This window comes from Tetranychus urticae, chromosome 2 (assembly GCF_039701765.1).
Source record: "Tetranychus urticae isolate SD_2017Ah chromosome 2, NJAU_TeUrti_SD_1.0, whole genome shotgun sequence".
NCBI classification, from domain to species: domain Eukaryota; kingdom Metazoa; phylum Arthropoda; class Arachnida; order Trombidiformes; family Tetranychidae; genus Tetranychus; species Tetranychus urticae.
Window position 1 is genome coordinate 17,220,270 of NC_142959.1, and position 18,197 is coordinate 17,238,466.

General features: G+C 31.5%; 3 protein-coding genes across 3 annotated transcripts; all 3 read right to left on the reverse strand.

Annotated features, from left to right (window-relative positions):
- Positions 1-216: 216 nt before the first annotated feature.
- On the reverse strand, positions 217-1,699 carry LOC149094024 (tetratricopeptide repeat protein 19, mitochondrial-like). Its single transcript, XM_089268256.1, has 4 exons — positions 1,397-1,699; positions 1,114-1,291; positions 923-1,043; positions 217-850 (listed from the first exon to the last, which is right to left on the reverse strand). The coding sequence occupies exons 1-4, from the start codon at positions 1,609-1,611 to the stop codon at positions 234-236; spliced, it is 1,131 nt and encodes a 376-aa protein (XP_089124382.1). The 5' UTR covers positions 1,612-1,699; the 3' UTR covers positions 217-233.
- A 486-nt stretch (positions 1,700-2,185) lies between these two features.
- Positions 2,186-2,999, reverse strand: LOC107366639 (uncharacterized). The gene is made up of 4 exons (XM_015934258.3): positions 2,815-2,999; positions 2,650-2,740; positions 2,499-2,591; positions 2,186-2,416 (listed from the first exon to the last, which is right to left on the reverse strand). The coding sequence occupies exons 1-4, from the start codon at positions 2,894-2,896 to the stop codon at positions 2,335-2,337; spliced, it is 348 nt and encodes a 115-aa protein (XP_015789744.2). The 5' UTR covers positions 2,897-2,999; the 3' UTR covers positions 2,186-2,334.
- Positions 3,000-8,174: 5,175 nt separating this feature from the next.
- LOC149094025 (acetylcholinesterase-like) lies at positions 8,175-16,490 on the reverse strand. Its single transcript, XM_089268254.1, has 3 exons — positions 14,124-16,490; positions 13,857-14,038; positions 8,175-8,523 (listed from the first exon to the last, which is right to left on the reverse strand). Exons 1-3 carry the CDS (start codon positions 15,887-15,889, stop codon positions 8,408-8,410), a joined length of 2,064 nt encoding a protein of 687 aa, XP_089124380.1. The 5' UTR covers positions 15,890-16,490; the 3' UTR covers positions 8,175-8,407.
- Between the last annotated feature and the right edge of the window lie 1,707 nt (positions 16,491-18,197).

Here is an 18,197-nt window from a genome sequence, read left to right on the forward strand (position 1 = left end):
ACCTCATCTTCTCCATCATCATCAACATCCTCATCCACATCAACCTCATCCCATTCATTATCTAAACGATCTAAAAGATTCTGAAAAAAATGACTCAAATTAATTTTTTTATCATACTACATTTTTTTCGAGCTCTGTTAGCTCAAATTAATTGCCTCGGCACAAAATATACTTCACAACGCCCGATATCTTTTTTTCATAAACGCTTTTCAATAATAAATAATTAAATTACTTTATTGAACAACTTGTGCTCTTATTTTTTTCAAACAATCTTCAGCCATACCCATGATATAAATGTCATCATCTTTTTTGGCAAATCTATAAGATGCGTCACAGTTTTGCTGTGCTGACGGCCAGTTACGTCGCATTAAATCGTTCATTCCGACATTGTAGTACAATGTTTTTAGGTGATCTGACTCGATGATAGTTCCAACTTTTATTGCTTTCTTAAAATATTCATCAGCTTCGTCAAAATTGTTCGTTAAATTGAGCAGCGTACCAACATCACTAAGCAGAATCATTGTTTGATGAGCGTTCTTTCCATTGACTTTTTCGCAGACTGCTAAAGCGTCAAGAGTGTATTTTAATGCTCCATCATATTCTTGTTTACGAAGCAAGTGTTTGCCATAAAAATCAAGAGCCATTCCATACAAAGCCAGGCTATTTATATCTGAATCTGATAATTCATTCTTAGTCTTTTTATCATTTTCAATTTGGTTTGCTCGTTTCTTTTGAATACTTAAACAATGACTGAAACCAACATCTGCTTTGCTAAATTTTCCTAATTTACTATATATAGTTGCTAATTTTAGTGAAATTTCTACTATTGCTTCATGATCTTCTTCTATACCTAGAGAGAGACAGAGAGTATTGAAATCATAAATATTAGTAATTTTCATCAAAAAAAAAATATATTACATACCGAATTCCAATAATCGTTTGATCAGATCTTTGTAAATCTTCTCAGATTTTTCATAATCGCCTTTAAGAAAAGCGACATTGCCCATAAGCGAATAGATGTATGCGATTGCTTTGCTGTTGCCCTAATCAATAAATTGGTGGAATAAAGATTTATAATATGTTCACAAAAACATTCATTCAATGAATAATTACCATATCAACAGCATTGGAAAGAGCAGCGTGTAGGATAATCTCAGCTTTATCGAACTCCTCTCGTTGCATACAAAGGATTCCACGTTTAATTGTTAAAATAAATGGATCTTCTTTTGATAACAAATCTTCCCACCCTAACAATGATAATAAGCCAGAAATGAAACCTGCGGCGAGCAGCCTAAAAGAAAAGAAACAAGTAAAAACATAAACGATGAGATTGGGAATTATAATCTTTAACCAGAATTTAAAGGCTATAGATTCGATAATAAAGTGTAAAACTTACGGCGAATTTTTATCTCCTTTGCTATTACGAGACTGTCTGGTCTTCGAAACTATGGTAAGTTTTTTAAAATTGGATGAACGGTCGACATTTCTGGTTGACATTTGGACAAGCGAGGGAAGATACGCACTAGGCACTGATAGACGTAAACCATGGTGACATAATTTGCACGTTAGTGGACTAGTTACAGTTTTAAACAAAAAACGAGAAACAAACATGATTAATCAATAATAACAATAATTAAAACCAACTTTATAATAAATAAGATGAACTTGAAGCACAAATGTTTACATTTTTTCAACAAAATATCGGATCTGAGATCAGATACTTAAGGATACCATGGATCCAGTGAATCTTACGAATCTGGGAAGAAACTTGGAATGATTGAAATAAATATTAATTTGACATTTTAATTAGCCTTAAAGAATACAAAATGGCTCGTTTAATAATTTGACGATGTAAATTTCTTTACGGAGCCATGATTTGAAGCAAGAGACATTCCTGCGTAAAAATATAATATATCTCAATGGAATGGCGTGACAAATGTGGATGTATTTGATAAACTGAACTCCGGTGTGATAAAAGTTTGATACTTGAGGGGTGATTGTTTCTTCTTGAAATACAATGAGTTATTTTCCTTTGGTCCATCAATGCTATTATCATTAGCATCAAGCTTTTTATCGTCGTATTTACCGGTAAGCGGTATGAACAGAAAAGGCAATCCAAGTGTGCATATTATTTTACAGGTTAAAGCATATGTTATGTCTCAAAAATTAGTTTAGAGCCGAAATATTGTGTTAGGCTTGCGATAAATGTTCATTAGAGTAACCGGCTAATCTGTTAACAATGTTATTTGAGTGAAAAAGCCATAAACGTTCTGGTAATTGTTAATATGCAGCAATAGAGTCCAAAAGTTATTACTACAAACATTTGATCGCGATTCAGTGTGCAGTTAATAAACCAAAACCAAATAATGGTATCACAATTTTCATTGCCACTGTAACCATCAAAACTGGCCAATACCTAAATAATCATAAAAAGTAGGAGATCGTCGATTATTTTTGCTACTGTATTTGCATTACAGTTAAATATGGAGGTTACTCACAAAACTAATCGTTTTATTAACAATTTAACGTAAGTTGAAAATGATGTATCTGGTTTTATTGATGCCCATAACTGTAACCCAATGGCTGATCCTCTGTTGCAAAAAAGTTATTATTAATCTGGATATTTGTTGAAAATTAGACAAAATTTACCCGACATAAATCATGCCACTGTAAATCCAATCACTATTAACTGGTTGAAAGCCCCATCCACTTGAATAGTAAGTTATTGTATCCAAACTTTCTGTAAACATTAAGAAAATATGAGAATCTGTAACACTTTCAAAGCGAATTTCAGGGAAAAAAGCGCAAATTTACCTGCCATGTAGATTAACTTTGACATGGGAATCAAACCAAAGTAATGAATAAGCAAGAATATGAAAGAAATCAAAATACGCATTTGATCAATTATGAAGATCCTCGCTTTTTTATGGCCATTGACCAGATTTGTATGGGTTTGCTGAAGAGCGAAATACTTCAACCAGAGGCAATTGAATGTGAAATATAGACCGAAATGGTGAACTAATGATGATATTAAAACCAGTCCAATGATACCAACAAGAAAAGCTCTAGAGAATGACAAAATAACCGAAATATATCAATCAATGATTTAATGTGTTTATATCAAAAATGGTTAAATCTTTATACTAACAATGACCACTTTTGAGATGCATTTGCCTTCGCCAATCTTTGAGTGAATGTTGATGGTCTTTGACAGCCATTGACCAAAACCCAATGTAAATTGTTACGCAATGAAAACGCAATGATAGTAAGGAGTTTGGTTGACCGGTAAAACTGATGCTTGGATCGTTAAACATTGACTGTAGTCTTCAAAATCCAAGTATGATGACTCAAAAAACTTTGAAGGTAAGTGACTCGATTATTGAGAGCAAACAAAAGATAAAGTTGAAGAAACACGAATAATTCAAGTACAGAACAGTAATATTTCGGTAATATTTATTTATATTTAGGTACCAAACATTAGATCCATCGTAAAGGTCCTAATAAGTGCTCGGAATGTACATAGAGGAAATTTTGCAGAGGAATTGGACATACAAAGAACTTAAGATCTTTGTTGAACTGATGCCGAAACTTTCTGATAGGTCTTTAAGCTATTATTAATAATTATATTGGGGTTTCAATACATTATTATGTTAAAACATTGGGTTTTGTTACTAAAAAGACACAAATAGCAACAATTGATGCTTTTATGCACAAATTGAAACAAGTTGACAAAATGCTGAAAGTAAAATGGGCAAAAACGGGCAATGATTAACTTCTTGTGCATATAAACTCTGTTAGTTTGTAGGGAATTAAAAACTGAATGCATTAGTACGGTTCAAAAGCTTCTTCGATCTATATTCTTCGAGAAAATCGATTTCGAAGTTGAAACTTTGATCGCTGTTTGTACGATAACGGAAGCAGATTTTTCTATGAAACTTCATTGTACAGATGTTATTTTTGATGGTGAACCAGAAAATGGACTTAATTTAAGAAATAAAATATCACATTTTCTGCAAAACAGATAAGTTCGATTTTCACTTAAACCGAACTTTTTCAGTGACCGTGTAATTTAGAGATCTGAAACTTATGATTAATCCATAAAAATTAGTTGGTCACACCATGGACTGAACGATTTTTTCAATTCATCAACAGTTTTCTCGATTTTGGTCATTGACCGAAAAACTTTGAACCTCGATATTTCGAGAATGGTGACACCTAAAATCATCATTCTATGACCAAACAATACATATTAATATGGACTAAAACATCTTCAACTATTGTATTATTCAAGATCCGTCGAAATAAAGTTATAGTATTGCATTGCATATGTTGTCAAATTTAAAATTTATTCATAAAGTTAAATGGTTACTCAAACACAAATCATGTTTGTTGAAAGGATATTCATTATTGAAAAATTTGAGTTATACTACGTTATTTTGCATGATAAAATGTCTTGTTTAGCCATAGAATGATGATTTTAGGTGTCACCATTCTCGAAATATCGAGGTTCAAAGTTTTTCGGTCAATGACCAAAATCGAGAAAACTGTTGATGAATTGAAAAAATCGTTCAGTCCATGGTGTGACCAACTAATTTTTATGGATTAATCATAAGTTTCAGATCTCTAAATTACACGGTCACTGAAAAAGTTCGGTTTAAGTGAAAATCGAACTTATCTGTTTTGCAGAAAATGTGATATTTTATTTCTTAAATTAAGTCCATTTTCTGGTTCACCATCAAAAATAACATCTGTACAATGAAGTTTCATCAAAAAATCTGCTTCCGTTATCGTACAAACAGCGATCAAAGTTTCAACTTCGAAATCGATTTTCTCGAAGAATATAGATCGGAGAAGCTTTTGAACCGTACTAATGCATTCAGTTTTTAATTTCCTACAAACTAATAGACTTTAAATTTACAAGAAGTTAATTATTACCCATTTTTGCCCATTTTACTTTCAGTGTTTTGTCAACTTGTTTCAATTTGTGCATAAAAGCAACAATTGTTGCTATTTGTGTCTTTTTAGTAACAAAACCCAATGTTTTAACATAATAATGTATTGAAACCCCAATATAATTATTAATAATAGCTTTAAGACTTATCAGAAAGTTTCGGCATCAGTTCAACAAAGATCTTAAGTTCTTTGTATGTCCAATTCCTCTGCAAAATTTCCTCTATGTACATTCCGAGCACTTATTAGGACCTTTACGATTGATCCGATGTTTGTTACCTAAATCTAATTTCAACTTGAATTATATCAGACTTAAATTGAGACTTGAATAAAACTAGTTGCAATATGATCTCTTATTCATGCTTGGCCTCAGTTTCACCAGTCATACATTGCTACAAATTATGCCATTCCGAAATATTACTGTTCTGTACTTGAATTATTTGTGCTTATTTCAACTTGATCTTTTGTTTGCTCTCAATAACAGTATTGACCTCATCGAGTCACTTACCTTCAAAGTCATCATACTCGGACTTCGAAGGCTACAGTCAATGTTAAACGATTCAAGCAACTCATTACTGCTCAGCATTAGTTTTACCGGTGAACCAAACATTTTACCCATATTGGGTTTTAAGTTTTATGTTTTAAGTTTGGTAAGGTTTTCATTGCGTTACAATGCTACAATTCACATTGGATTTTTTTAACGACCTCTTGCTCACAGGATGATATTGATAACCTCATATCATCAGGTAACCAAAAACGAATAGAATATTATTCAAATACTTTCGACTACTTTTATTGGAAATTTGTATTTTCATTTGAAATTCTTTGTGAACAATTAGCCTTAAAAGCGCTAGAATTTACTCGGAAACTTGTAAATGATCGTCTGAATTTTCTCGTTTTGTGTTTTGGTAAAAAAGATTTGCACAATTTTGTTTATTTGTTTTAATTTATTTATTAATAATCAACGATTTAATTGCTTTTAAATAATAGAAGTAATAATAATAAATATCAACACAACCATCAATTCACTTGCTTAGTGATTACAATTTTGGCTTGAAATTGTTTTTTTACATGTTAAATGTTTTTGTTTTTGTTTCATTTATTTGCTGTTAACTTGCAATTCATTTTTTTATATTTTATTGTATTAAGAATGATAATCATATTAATTAATCAGTAATATTGAATATTAAAACATTAGACAATAGCATTATCGTTATAATTATTCATCAATAATCTTATCGAATTGAGTGCTTTCGAGCTTTTTTTGGTTTCATTTTAAAATTTTGCTTTTTTCACCAAATCAGTTTGATATTTTATTTTTTGTTAAATTTGTGAGTTAATTGTGCCTTTCTCTTTATGCTTGTGTTTTAGTTAATTAAGTTTTAATTAGGTTTGGAGGGAAATGGTCACAACCATGAATTACTTTCTGCTGTTGATAAACACCTCATTGAAATGGAAACATGATATGAATTTGCAGTGTAAGGTCATTACTATTGAAATTATTGCAAGATTAACAAATTCACTTATATTCACATACTTTAAGCTCAGTTAATTATTTATCCACATAATAATCTAGAATCAAGTCTGAATTTAAATTGTCTAAATCAAATCAAAAAGACTGTCTAATAAAATGAACAAATGGAGTAAATTAACAAAAATTGACTGACTTGGCGCAAATCATGAGACTTGACTAGTTAATAGTGGTTAGGTAATTGTGATTAGGCTTTTCTTTTGGTTTATAAATTGTTGCATTGATTGCTAACTTGCTAAATTAGTGCTTTAAAATAAAGATTTTCAAATTGTTTAGTCTTTTTGCATTCGCTGTAACCTTTTGGTAAAGTAAAGCAACCAAAACATTGCTCAGTGTTGATCAAAAGGAAATGTAAGACTTCAATTTATCTAACAAGCTAACTTAAATCTGGTTAATTGTGATGATCAAGTTAACAAATGTTGATAATGTTAGCAACATTGAAAAGAAGTTGATGAAGAAGAAGAAAATTAAGATGATAACAACAATTTGGATTCCATTTTTGCTGTAAGTAGTTCGTATCGACCAATAATAATTATATATATGCATATATATACATATATAATGACACAACCTTGATTCAAATGATGAAGATGCTGATATGGTGATAATGATTATTGAGTATGAGAATGAGATGATGAGCGATGCTAATGTTGTTAGCATTTTTACCTTCCTTGGTTATTGGATTAAACTGGGAATTGGCGAAAATTTGTGTTTACAGATCTTTTCCCTTTCTGAATGGTGTTCTGGATTCACGAATAAATTGAGTAAATTTTTGCTCTTCAAATATTCCAATCTAAATTTGTAAAAGATCACGAGATGAATATTTCCCTGTTTTTCGAGTTTTGTTACCAAGAAATTGCCTTTACACACAATTTTACCATCATGATGTGGGTTACTTTCTTCAACCAGATTATATAATTATAAGAGTGATGATTATGAGGATGAAGAAGACCATGAAGATGATGGAGTTGATGAAGTTGATGATGAAAATGATGAGACACAACCTTATTTTCGTTATCAGATGAATATGTTTGCGTGGATAGGAAAGCTTCCCATTATTTGTATTATATAATATATTTATTTTGTTTTTTCCGCTGCCTATTGAATCTTCCAATGTAGAGTTGATATTTTTCCCTGTGCTTTGGGTGGAGATTGAGAGAGAGCAAGATGAAGATGAAGAACACGATGGTGAAGGTAATGATGATGGATAAGAACATTTCAAAATAGTAATGTTAAGAGGAGAGAAATGTTATCAAATCAAGAGACAATTCCCATTTCTTGATTTGCTTTCTTTCATTTCTTCTTGGCGTACTTTTCTTCCTGTCGCAGGAATGTTTCAATGTTTCAAGAATAAACCAAATTCGAAAACCAGAAAATTCGATCCTCAGTTGATAGCCAACCTTCATCAAGCTGCTATGTGTCGATGAACAATTAGGCCTTCAATAAATCTGGTTCTTCTCTTTACTGGTAATCCATTCCTTGACTGATGTTTCCTTTGATTTGGTTATCTTGTGTGATCATCTTATCCGAAAATCATCTAGAGATTGACAATTCCTAATTGAATTTCTCATCAACCATCCAGAAACATGTTTCCATCTCCTCTTTACACATGATTATTGAAAGTTTAACCGTTGATTAGTGGTATAGTTATTGTGATATATTGATATTATTAATAAATTGCTAGGCACTATAGTGTGAGTGATTTGATTATTAATATTATTGTTGAGATTATTTTTGCTTGTATTGGGATTTGTGTAACTTTTTGTTTCTCTTTCCATTCCTTTTATGCTCATGTTCAGTTGATCGATACAAAATGTCCAAAATGTCCAATTTATGGTTATTTGCTTTACTTTCATCATCTTGTCATCGGTTTTAATTCTTGCAAAAAAAATGTTGATATTCCTTTCCAATGGGTTAAACCAATGATTACCTTAAGCTAGGTAAGAAGCACATGATTAATGAAATCAATGAAATGGCAAGGCTCCAATTTGATGATCCAATTTGATTTGAATGACTAGTACAAGTTGAATTATGACGGTTTTCTGGAATTCAATTAAAAAGAACAAGAAAATTTGTATTTAGTATGATAATATGAAACAGGTAAAAAGAAGAGAATATGATAATTTTTTTGGGTAAAAATCTGAAGATGGTTCAGTTATACAAACAATGAAGCCTTTACAATTATAACTTAAAACATATTTATTCTGCTTTTTAAAGATTGGATGAAACTTGAAACAAAATCTGAAAGGCAAAAAGTAAGTTCTGTTTACAAAGAGTTTAATCAAGTTGGCTGGTGAGAAGATAAATGAAGATGAAAATGTTCAAGATTCGGGTTCAATAATTGATAAAGTAAATATTGGTTACAGGCAAAGGTAAAAGGGTTGGCAAAGTGATTAATATTATGAGCATACAAAAGCACAAATGAAGGTAAAATGGTTAAATGTTGAACCAAAATTAAACCAGTGAATGTCCAGTTTGGGTTCACAATTTTATCCAATAAAGAAACGGTCAAAGCAAATAATTAAATGAAAAGTGACAATCAATTGTAACATTTCACCTGAAAATGTATCAACTTGTTGTCAACTAATGTTGACAAAATAAGTGAACCTAAAAGCATTTGACATTTTCTGAAGGATTTACTGATTAATATCAAACAATTTAATCATTCAATTTTCAGTTCAAATCAATTTTAAATATAAAAAGCCCATTTTCAAGCTCAAAGTTTACACAGAAAATGAGATTCATTTGAAGACATTTTTTTAGCAGAATTCAAAGTCAACAGAAAAAAATATCAGCCTTTCAATGGAAGTTTCTATTCACCAAACAGAATCAAATGAAAAGATTAATTGTTAAGCTAAACAATGATTCAATGAATTGATGAGATTTAGCTTTTTTCAAATTTAACATAAAATGAACCAGAAAATGGGAAACACTTTTGGGTTTACCTAAAAGTATTGATTATTTCCTAGACACTAGGCCTTACAGATTTGCTGTTGTATTACAATTTGTAATCCTTGAGAGAAATTAATAAATCAGAGAATCTGAATTGAGGAAAATTGGGTGAAAACATTTAGAATGATTAAGACCATTAATGACAATAAAAACGATAATCTTGGATGCAATATCATTCAAGTGTTGCTGACAAATCATTTCATGTTTCAATTGAAACAATTTATTTTTATTATTTACTTGACTGATTTTTCAACTTGAACAGTTGAAGTAAATTTTTACAACAGTTACATGTAACTGGTTATATAAATTGAATAAATTTATTTTAATATTATTATCGTTTTTACCTTCAATCCTAATTTGTTATCACATGAGTTACCAAAGGCGAAAATGAAATTTGAAAAAAGTTGCTTTTCTCAGTCAAAATCTGCTGGAAAATATTCATTTTTGTGAAGAAGAAAAAAAATGATAACATTTTTGATTCAATCTCTCATTATTACAGTTGTTCACCTTTAAGCAAACTTGAAATTATTCAAAATTGATTTGTAATAACATGAACAACAAAGCATGAACCTTTGATTCATTTTCATTATGAATAAACATGGCTAAACTTGATGATTGCTGAAAATCCTTCTCTTTCCTTATTCAATCTCATTTCAAATAGTTCAGAGTTTCATCTTATTTACCTTTTCCATTTCAACTCTTTGCCCAACATTTTTATTGATTATTTGAAAATTTTCTCCCTTTCCAAGAGTAAAGAGAACATGCTTTTTCAGGCGATTTTATCCTGAAATTTCCTGATTAACCAAAATTAAATTAGCAAATGTTATTACATTGAAAATTTATGAATGCAAAAACAAACAAAAAACTTGGTTTAACCAGAAAATTTCAATATCAACTTTACAGTTTCATTAATTATTGATTCTCATAGATTTTGGGTTTACTCTGAAAATGAAACAAAATTGAGAATCAAGAAAATTGTTGGAAACAAGATTACTTGATATTGAATAATCTCAAGATAGACTTCCATGTCAATGTCAACCCGAATTAGCAATTGATTGATTAAATTTTCACCAATCTACAAATTGATTGGCACAATGAAAGTTGCTTTAAAAAGTGAAGGGGAAACAAATGGTTGAGTTGATTAACCAGGAAAAACAGAGAAATATAAAAACTAACAATAATGTGAAATGTCAAAATGAATTAGATGTAATTTGATGAGATAAAATGAAAAGGAACAAAAAAAATACATGAAAAGAAGAAGAAGAAAAAAGTTGATTTTGTTTTCATTTTCACCAGGAATCTTATTCCCAGCATTTTTACATTCAACTCATGAATTAAACTAAACAGAGTTACTGTTGAATAATTGACAATCTAAATAATTGCAATCAATCTTAAAGCCTTCAAAAAAATAACAACACAACAATAGAAGCGACTATCAAGTGAAACCAAGAACAGTATTAATATAAAGAGTTTACAAGACACTTTATTATGGGTTAAAATAAAGTTACAATTATAAATGATGCTGATACTGCTTTGATCATCATCATGATGACGGTTGAAGTTGGCAAAAATAAATAGCAAAACAAAACACAAAACAAGTCTCAGAATTGCAGTATTTATGTGTGTACATCTTTCCTCATTTATCTATCTATTCATCTTGTGTGACATTCATCCAGAGATGGAGAGAAAAATGATAAAAGAATGAGATGAACAAGAAGAAGAGGAGAAAAGATAAATAAGGTAAGAGAAGATAAAGTCCTGAGGTAAAATCGATTCCAAGTCGAATCTTGTCTCTCAGGGATTCCAAGCACGAATGGTAAGGAAATGAAAGATAAATAATATGAAAAGACAGAGAAGCAAAATGATGATCAAGAGGGAAAAGATGAGGATGAAGAGGAGGACAAAAAGACAATTTTTTCTTCTTCTTTTTCAGAGTTTTTGTTGTTTCTTTACTCTGTTTTTTTTTTGTGTTCAGGGTTGAGCTTTCAAAGCTGAACAAAGTATCATTGAAAGATTCCTATTCTTAAGTAACTGATTCTTAAGATTTGGACTGATATTTTGATATTGATAATGTTATTGTTGTTCATTATGATCGCTTGTAACTTTAGGGTTAACCTGTAACAGTAAAATGGTCAATTAGATAATTTTTGCTCAAGGAAAAAAACATTTTGTTTCATTTTTACGTTTCATGTTTAACTTTAAACTTTAATCATTAATTTAAAATCAACATTTTATTGATTTTTTTGGACAAAATTTTGTCTTTTGTTTTAACGATCTTTTCAAATGTCATTTTGGGTTGATTTCAATGTTTTACCGACTCGAGTAATCTGTAATTGTAATACAATGATTTGTATTTTAACCATTAATTGTTGTCTTGGATCAATATTTTTTGGCTCAAGTGTGAATGGTTGGCAAATGGTGAGATACATTAATACAATCATTAAATGGTAAAGGTAAAAGTGATCATAAAAAGGAGAAAGGTTGATGATAGAGAAAAGGTTGAAATTGAAATATAATCAATGGAGCAAATAATGATGAATATTGATTGGATTGGATCAATTGTCTGATCATTGGATTGACTGATTTGTTAGGTGTAATGAAATGGATAATGAAAGGGAGAAGAGTTTCAATGAGAATTGCAATGTTATAATAATGATATTAATTTGAATAGAGAAGTGAATTACATTGTATAATGATTAACATGAACAATGAATATTAAATCCTATTTATAAAGGCTTAACTAATCTGATCAAGAAGAGTAAAATTAAGGATAAGAGGATGAATGGTGAAAGCAAGATGATGGGATGAAGGAGGAAAATAGTTTATCCTTTCATTTAATTGTCAAAAAAAGGTTCTCATTCAGTTCTGGGGAAAGGATTAAATTGAGTACTTATCAGGTTATCATTAATTATATTTGTTCACTCATGATTTGTAATGGAATAACGAAGAAAAATTTTACTCCATATTATGACGGAGTAATTCAATTGATTGTTGATTGAGTTTTTGTCACAAAATCTCATTAAGTTGCAGTTGAGAGTGGAAAGATAATTAAACTGATTCTCATCTTTTGCATGATCAAACAATTCAAATGAATAGTTAATTAACAAGATAATGGTAAACAATTTGATTACAATTTTTTGGCTTATTTCAATATTTTCAATTGAAACTTGCAAAGGCAAACCCAATAGACTTTTTAGATTGAAAAAAGTATCTTTTGGGTTAATCCAAGGTAAAAGAGTTTTTGGGTTCACTTTGCTTCTTTTAACAAGGTTTTGTAAAGGTAACCAGAACTTTTCAGGATAGGATTTGATAGCAATAGATCCCATGAGAAGTGTCATTAGTGTGACCAGACAAGATGGAGAAGATGGTAAAATTTTGTTGGTCAGTTGATAGGTTTGTGTTAGCTGTTGGTGAGATGGTCAAGGGATGCAAGGATAACATCATCTGGAGTAAGAGTAGAAGAGTAATAGAGAAATCAAAGTTTCTCTCTTCTTCAAAGTTCAGTTCAATTGGATGAGATAAAGTTTCATTTGGATTTATAGACAAGTAAAAATAAGTTAAACAACAATAATGATGATTGTAATGATGTTGGTAATAAAGGTTGGGTTGCATGAGATTTGCTATAAAATGGTCAATCATTAGCCCTAGTTGACCAGATTTTTTTGTTAGACTTGAATCTCACGGAGAAATGAGCAAAATTTTGCAGCTAATGGAGAGACTTTAATTTGATCCATTTCCAATTTTCATCGTAAATTGTTCCTAAACAATTGACTAAATTGCTAAATTTAGGTTCACTAAATGTTTATTGTTACAGAGTTATTGGTTTGGGTACAAACTTTGTACCAAAAAACACGAATGGTTCCCTGGTAATTGAAAATTAAACCATGGTAATTCAATTGTTAGATAAATAAACAGAGCAATGTTTATACTTGGATATGTAAATCATTGCGCCTCTCTGAATAAATAATGATTGGAAAGTAAAAAACAAGGTAAAAACCTGAAAATTGCAATATTGACAAGCAAAGGCAATAAATATTAACTACTAATAAGGATTTCATGTTATTTCATTATAAGATATCGTGCAGAAATGTCTAACAATTAAATTCATTTTTTATGTGTTTTTTTTGGGTAAAACATGAAAAATATTTTATGACATTTTTGCAGGTTTATGAAAGAAAAAATAATTACCAAGAAAATTGACAAAACCCATTTCTTACGTTTTACTAGTTTACATCAACTCAGTATGCTAGAAACATGATTCAGGTAATTAATGATAATTCTCATTAAGCTATAATAGGTTCATGAATAAAAAACCATTTTCTTCTTGAATATGAACCAATGGACACACAAATCATGCTTCTTAGCATATTATGTTTATGAATAATTATTTAGGAAAATGGGTTTCTATTTAAAATTTACTTACCAAGAGCATTGATAAGTTTGGGTAAAAAGTTTTTCCAAAAGGCACATTGTTTTGCCCTGAGACCTCGTCCAATTGATGAATCGTTGGTTGAAATGACAAGATATTCTTTCTCATGAGCAGTGTACTCAGGCCACACGATTGATTCCGTATCATCACCATCGGGAAATTGTTTATTTGGATTGCTAGAAGATTTTTTAATGGAAAGCAAAAAATATTAGATCAACAAAAAGTGAATGTTGAAAGGTTGACTAAGAATTGATTGATTACCCGGTTCTGGCAAAATTGGCCCAATATCTCATTATCCGTTTACTTAATTGAACTTCTGCAGGCGTATAACCATGAACTGGATCTAATGGTTCACCAAGAACAAATTTGATCTCCTCACCATGAATAACTCCCATCCAGGAAGGCCAAAAACTTTTTGATGATCGATGGGTAAAATGGTAGGTCCAAACATCATTACCATAAAGAGCATAACGATATGACATTTCATTAACTGGACAAGTAAAATGGTAATCACCAACAAATTTATCAGTTGCTTCACGATTCTCAATTTGATCATCTGGATTAATCCAATGTGTATACTCTTGGATAACTGCTTCTTGGGCTAAAGGACTCAGATGGGGATAAATGATCCGGATCAAGGATTGAAATTCACTGCGCGAAATATAAATGCCTTCACTTAAATTAAATATGTGCGGTGAATGGTAAACAAGAAAATAGGTTCCCTCATCACGATTGCTTCCAGTCAAAATAGGTGTGTGTTTAAAATTTTTGGTTCGCAGGGAAACCTCGGGATCTTCATCGAGAAAGGATCCATCCACAATGGGTATAAAGGCAAACTCAACCACACCGGTTGTTGTCTCTTCCTGGGCAACCAATTCAGAGGCAGGTATAGATTGCATACATTCAATAATGGCATGTACAGAGCGAGTCGAGGTTGACCCACAGCCAACTGCTTGGGCAAGTGCAAGGCTCCGTTGATAGGCTTTTTTTCGATCAGAGATGGCCCATGGACAGGTTGCTGAGCCTGATTGTAAAATGGCTTGGCTGAAAACGTTGCGTGATAGAGGTGAAAGCAAGTGAAGAGCTGCTGAAACTGCACCAGCTGATTCACCGAAAATGGTTATGTTTGCCGGATTACCACCAAAGGCAGCTATATTTTCACGGATCCATTCCATGGCCATTAACTGGTCAAAAAGTCCAGCATTACCGGGAGCATCGGAGGTGTCAAAAAAAATAAACCCAAGAGAGGCAACACGATAGTTAATGGAGACAAAAATGATTGACTCTTCACCAGCCAAAACTGAACCATCGTAAAAGTCAAGTGACGAGCTTCCAGACCAAAAGCTTCCTCCATAGATCCATAATAAAACGGCTGCTGATTTGGGACGAGGTCGAGGTACCCAAATGTTTACTGATAGGCAATCCTCGTCAAGGGGAACATTTGGATTCCATTCGGTGGCACCCATAAAGTTACCAAAAAAGGTATCATTGACTTGGTAACATGCACCTGAAAATGAGGTGGCATTGAATATTCCTTGCCATGAATCGATGGGCTTAGGATGGCGAAAGCGAAACTTTCCAGTCGGTGGTTTTGCATAACGGATACCCAAAAAAGCATCAACTGGTTTACCGGTGGGTGAAACAACTGATCGACCACGAACATAACCTTTTTTTGTCAACACAACTAATGGATCGTTATGGTGATGGTGATGATGGTGCTCTGAGTTAAAGGAGGATGAAGATGAAGGTCCATCGGCATGAAATGAATTTATCTCAGAGTGAGGTAAGGCGGAGGAGAAAACATTGGCTGAAGATTGAAATAAAAGTATTACTACTATTGGAACCAGTAAATGATTCCAAAGGGTTTTCACAGTAAACACAGTAACTGACTTAAGGGTCGAGTTGGTTATGCTCTTGATTACATTATTATTACTATTACATCGACTATTGGTGTATTGATGGTGGGTTAAAGTTGTCACAATTACATTATTAAAGTGATTAATGTTGTGGTTAAACATTGGTACCATTATTTAACAATGATACTAATGAAACGTGAGTGAATACAAAACAAAGGAAAGCTCGAGTGATAGAGGGAAAAAAATGAACACAATTTACCAAAAAAGAAGCTCAGAATTGTAGAAAAAGGATTAAAGCAGGAATCGGGTGGATGATGATGATGATGATTCCAATGGTGCAAATAAATAATGACGTTGATTTTCAATAATTATAGATGAAAATAATCGGCAGTAAATAAAAACAATGTAAACAATGGTAATCACAATGGAAAGCAAAGCAAACTGGTCTTGTTGTTGTTGACACTTTTGCCTTCTCCCTTTTGATTATTTGATTTAACCATTGGATTATGTTGAATTGTAAATTGAATGAACAATAATAACAATAATCATTTCTCTCTTGCTAATTTCACTTTTAAATTGTAATTATTAAAAGTAACTAAAATAATAATGAAAATAAAATTGGGTTGAAATTAACTAACAAAACAATGCACACAACAGGATCCTGGTATTGGATGTAATTTTGGCTTGTTTGTTGTGTTATATCAAGTCTTTTCTTTTTTCCCTTCATTACATTTGGAGAAACATATTAGAACCTTCAAACTCACATAGGAATGAAAGATGATGATGATGATGATGATGAAGACGAGGAAAGGAAGAGAACACTTTTGATTACAATTGAGCACAATTGAGAGTTTCTTTACCTTCCAGGTTCCAGATTTGCTTCTTTTAAATCAACCATGCGCCTAACTCGAGAATGAAGGAAATCTCAACTTACTCAAATTATTCAATGCATTAGGAAAATCGATTTTATGGTCGATTTAAAAACCGTTCTAAATCGTCAAAACTATCAAAATATCGAGAAAATTGGCCAAATTAATTGAATACCGACATAAACATTGACTAAATCCAGCAACTAAATTATTAAGCGTCAAAATGAAAGAAAATTCAAGAATCAAAAATTGAACATACATTGAAATGAGTAAAAGTGACAAAATGAAAATTGTAACACTTAAAACAATATTAATGTAAAAATAAAGCAAATTTTGAAGACTAAATTTTTGTCATTCGCTTTATTAACTTTACTCAAGTTTATTGAAATTAGATGAACGGTCGACAATTCTGGTTGACATTTTAACAAGAGAGGGAAGATACGCATTAGGCACTGATAGACGTTAAGCGTGGTGACATATAATAATTTGCACGTTAGTTACAGATTTTATCCTAAAACGAGCGACGTTTATGATCAATCCGATCACATAATTAAAAGATGGATTCAGTGAAGCTTAAGAATTCAGAAAGAGAGTTTGAATTATTAAAATAAATATTTGACACTTTAATTAGCCTTAAATATTACAAAATTAATATCATCGAATAGTTTGACAATTTAAATCTCTTTACAAAATCACGATGGGAAGCGAGAGATCTTCCAGCGCAAAAAATGATAACGCATCACGATGGAAGTGGCATGACAGATGTTGATGTATTTGATTAACTGGACTTCGGTGTGCAAAAGTTTGACTCTTTTCGGAAATGGTTTCTTCTTGAAATACAAAATAAATCGTTAAATCTATTCGAATTTACCAAATTTTTTCAATTTGAAAGACCCAACAATGTTTTCAAAAGGTCCTATTACACTCAATTTCAAAAGTGATGCATAACAATGAAAATTTGATTAAAAAAGGCGCACATTTTTCGATCGGGGACTAAACCATAGAAACTAATTCCCATTAGCATGTTAATTGTTTACAATAATTTGTAGTGATTAGTCTATTGTTTAAGGCCAGTTTTCCGCGATCTGAAGTTTTTATAATAACTTTTTGTTTGTCAAAATTGATGCATAATTGGTCATAAATTGGTAAGTTTAGGTCATTTTTCGAAAATTTTTGTGTCATTCTAATCTTAATCTATTCCTTATTCATTTCAATTGCAATTTCAATTCAATTCAATGCAAGAACAGACATCATGAGGAGAGAGCTAACAAACGACGAGAAACAGCAAATTTTAAGGCTTCATGATGAGCATCCCGATTGGCCTCAGAGTAAACTCGCCGAAATAGTCGGAAAAAATCAATCAACTATCAGTCGATTTTTAAGAGGTGCAAATGGAGGAAAACGAACAGGTAGACCCAAAGTAACTTCTTTGCGTGATGATCGAGCGATCGTTAAGGAGGCAAAATTAGGCAAAAAAAGTTGTGCTGAGGTCAAAAATGATCTTCATTTAGAATGCTCAGTATCCACAATCTATCGAAGGCTAAGATCTGACCCGAATACAAAATTTGGAAAACACAAAGGCAAACCTGCATTGAGTCAAGCTCATAAGG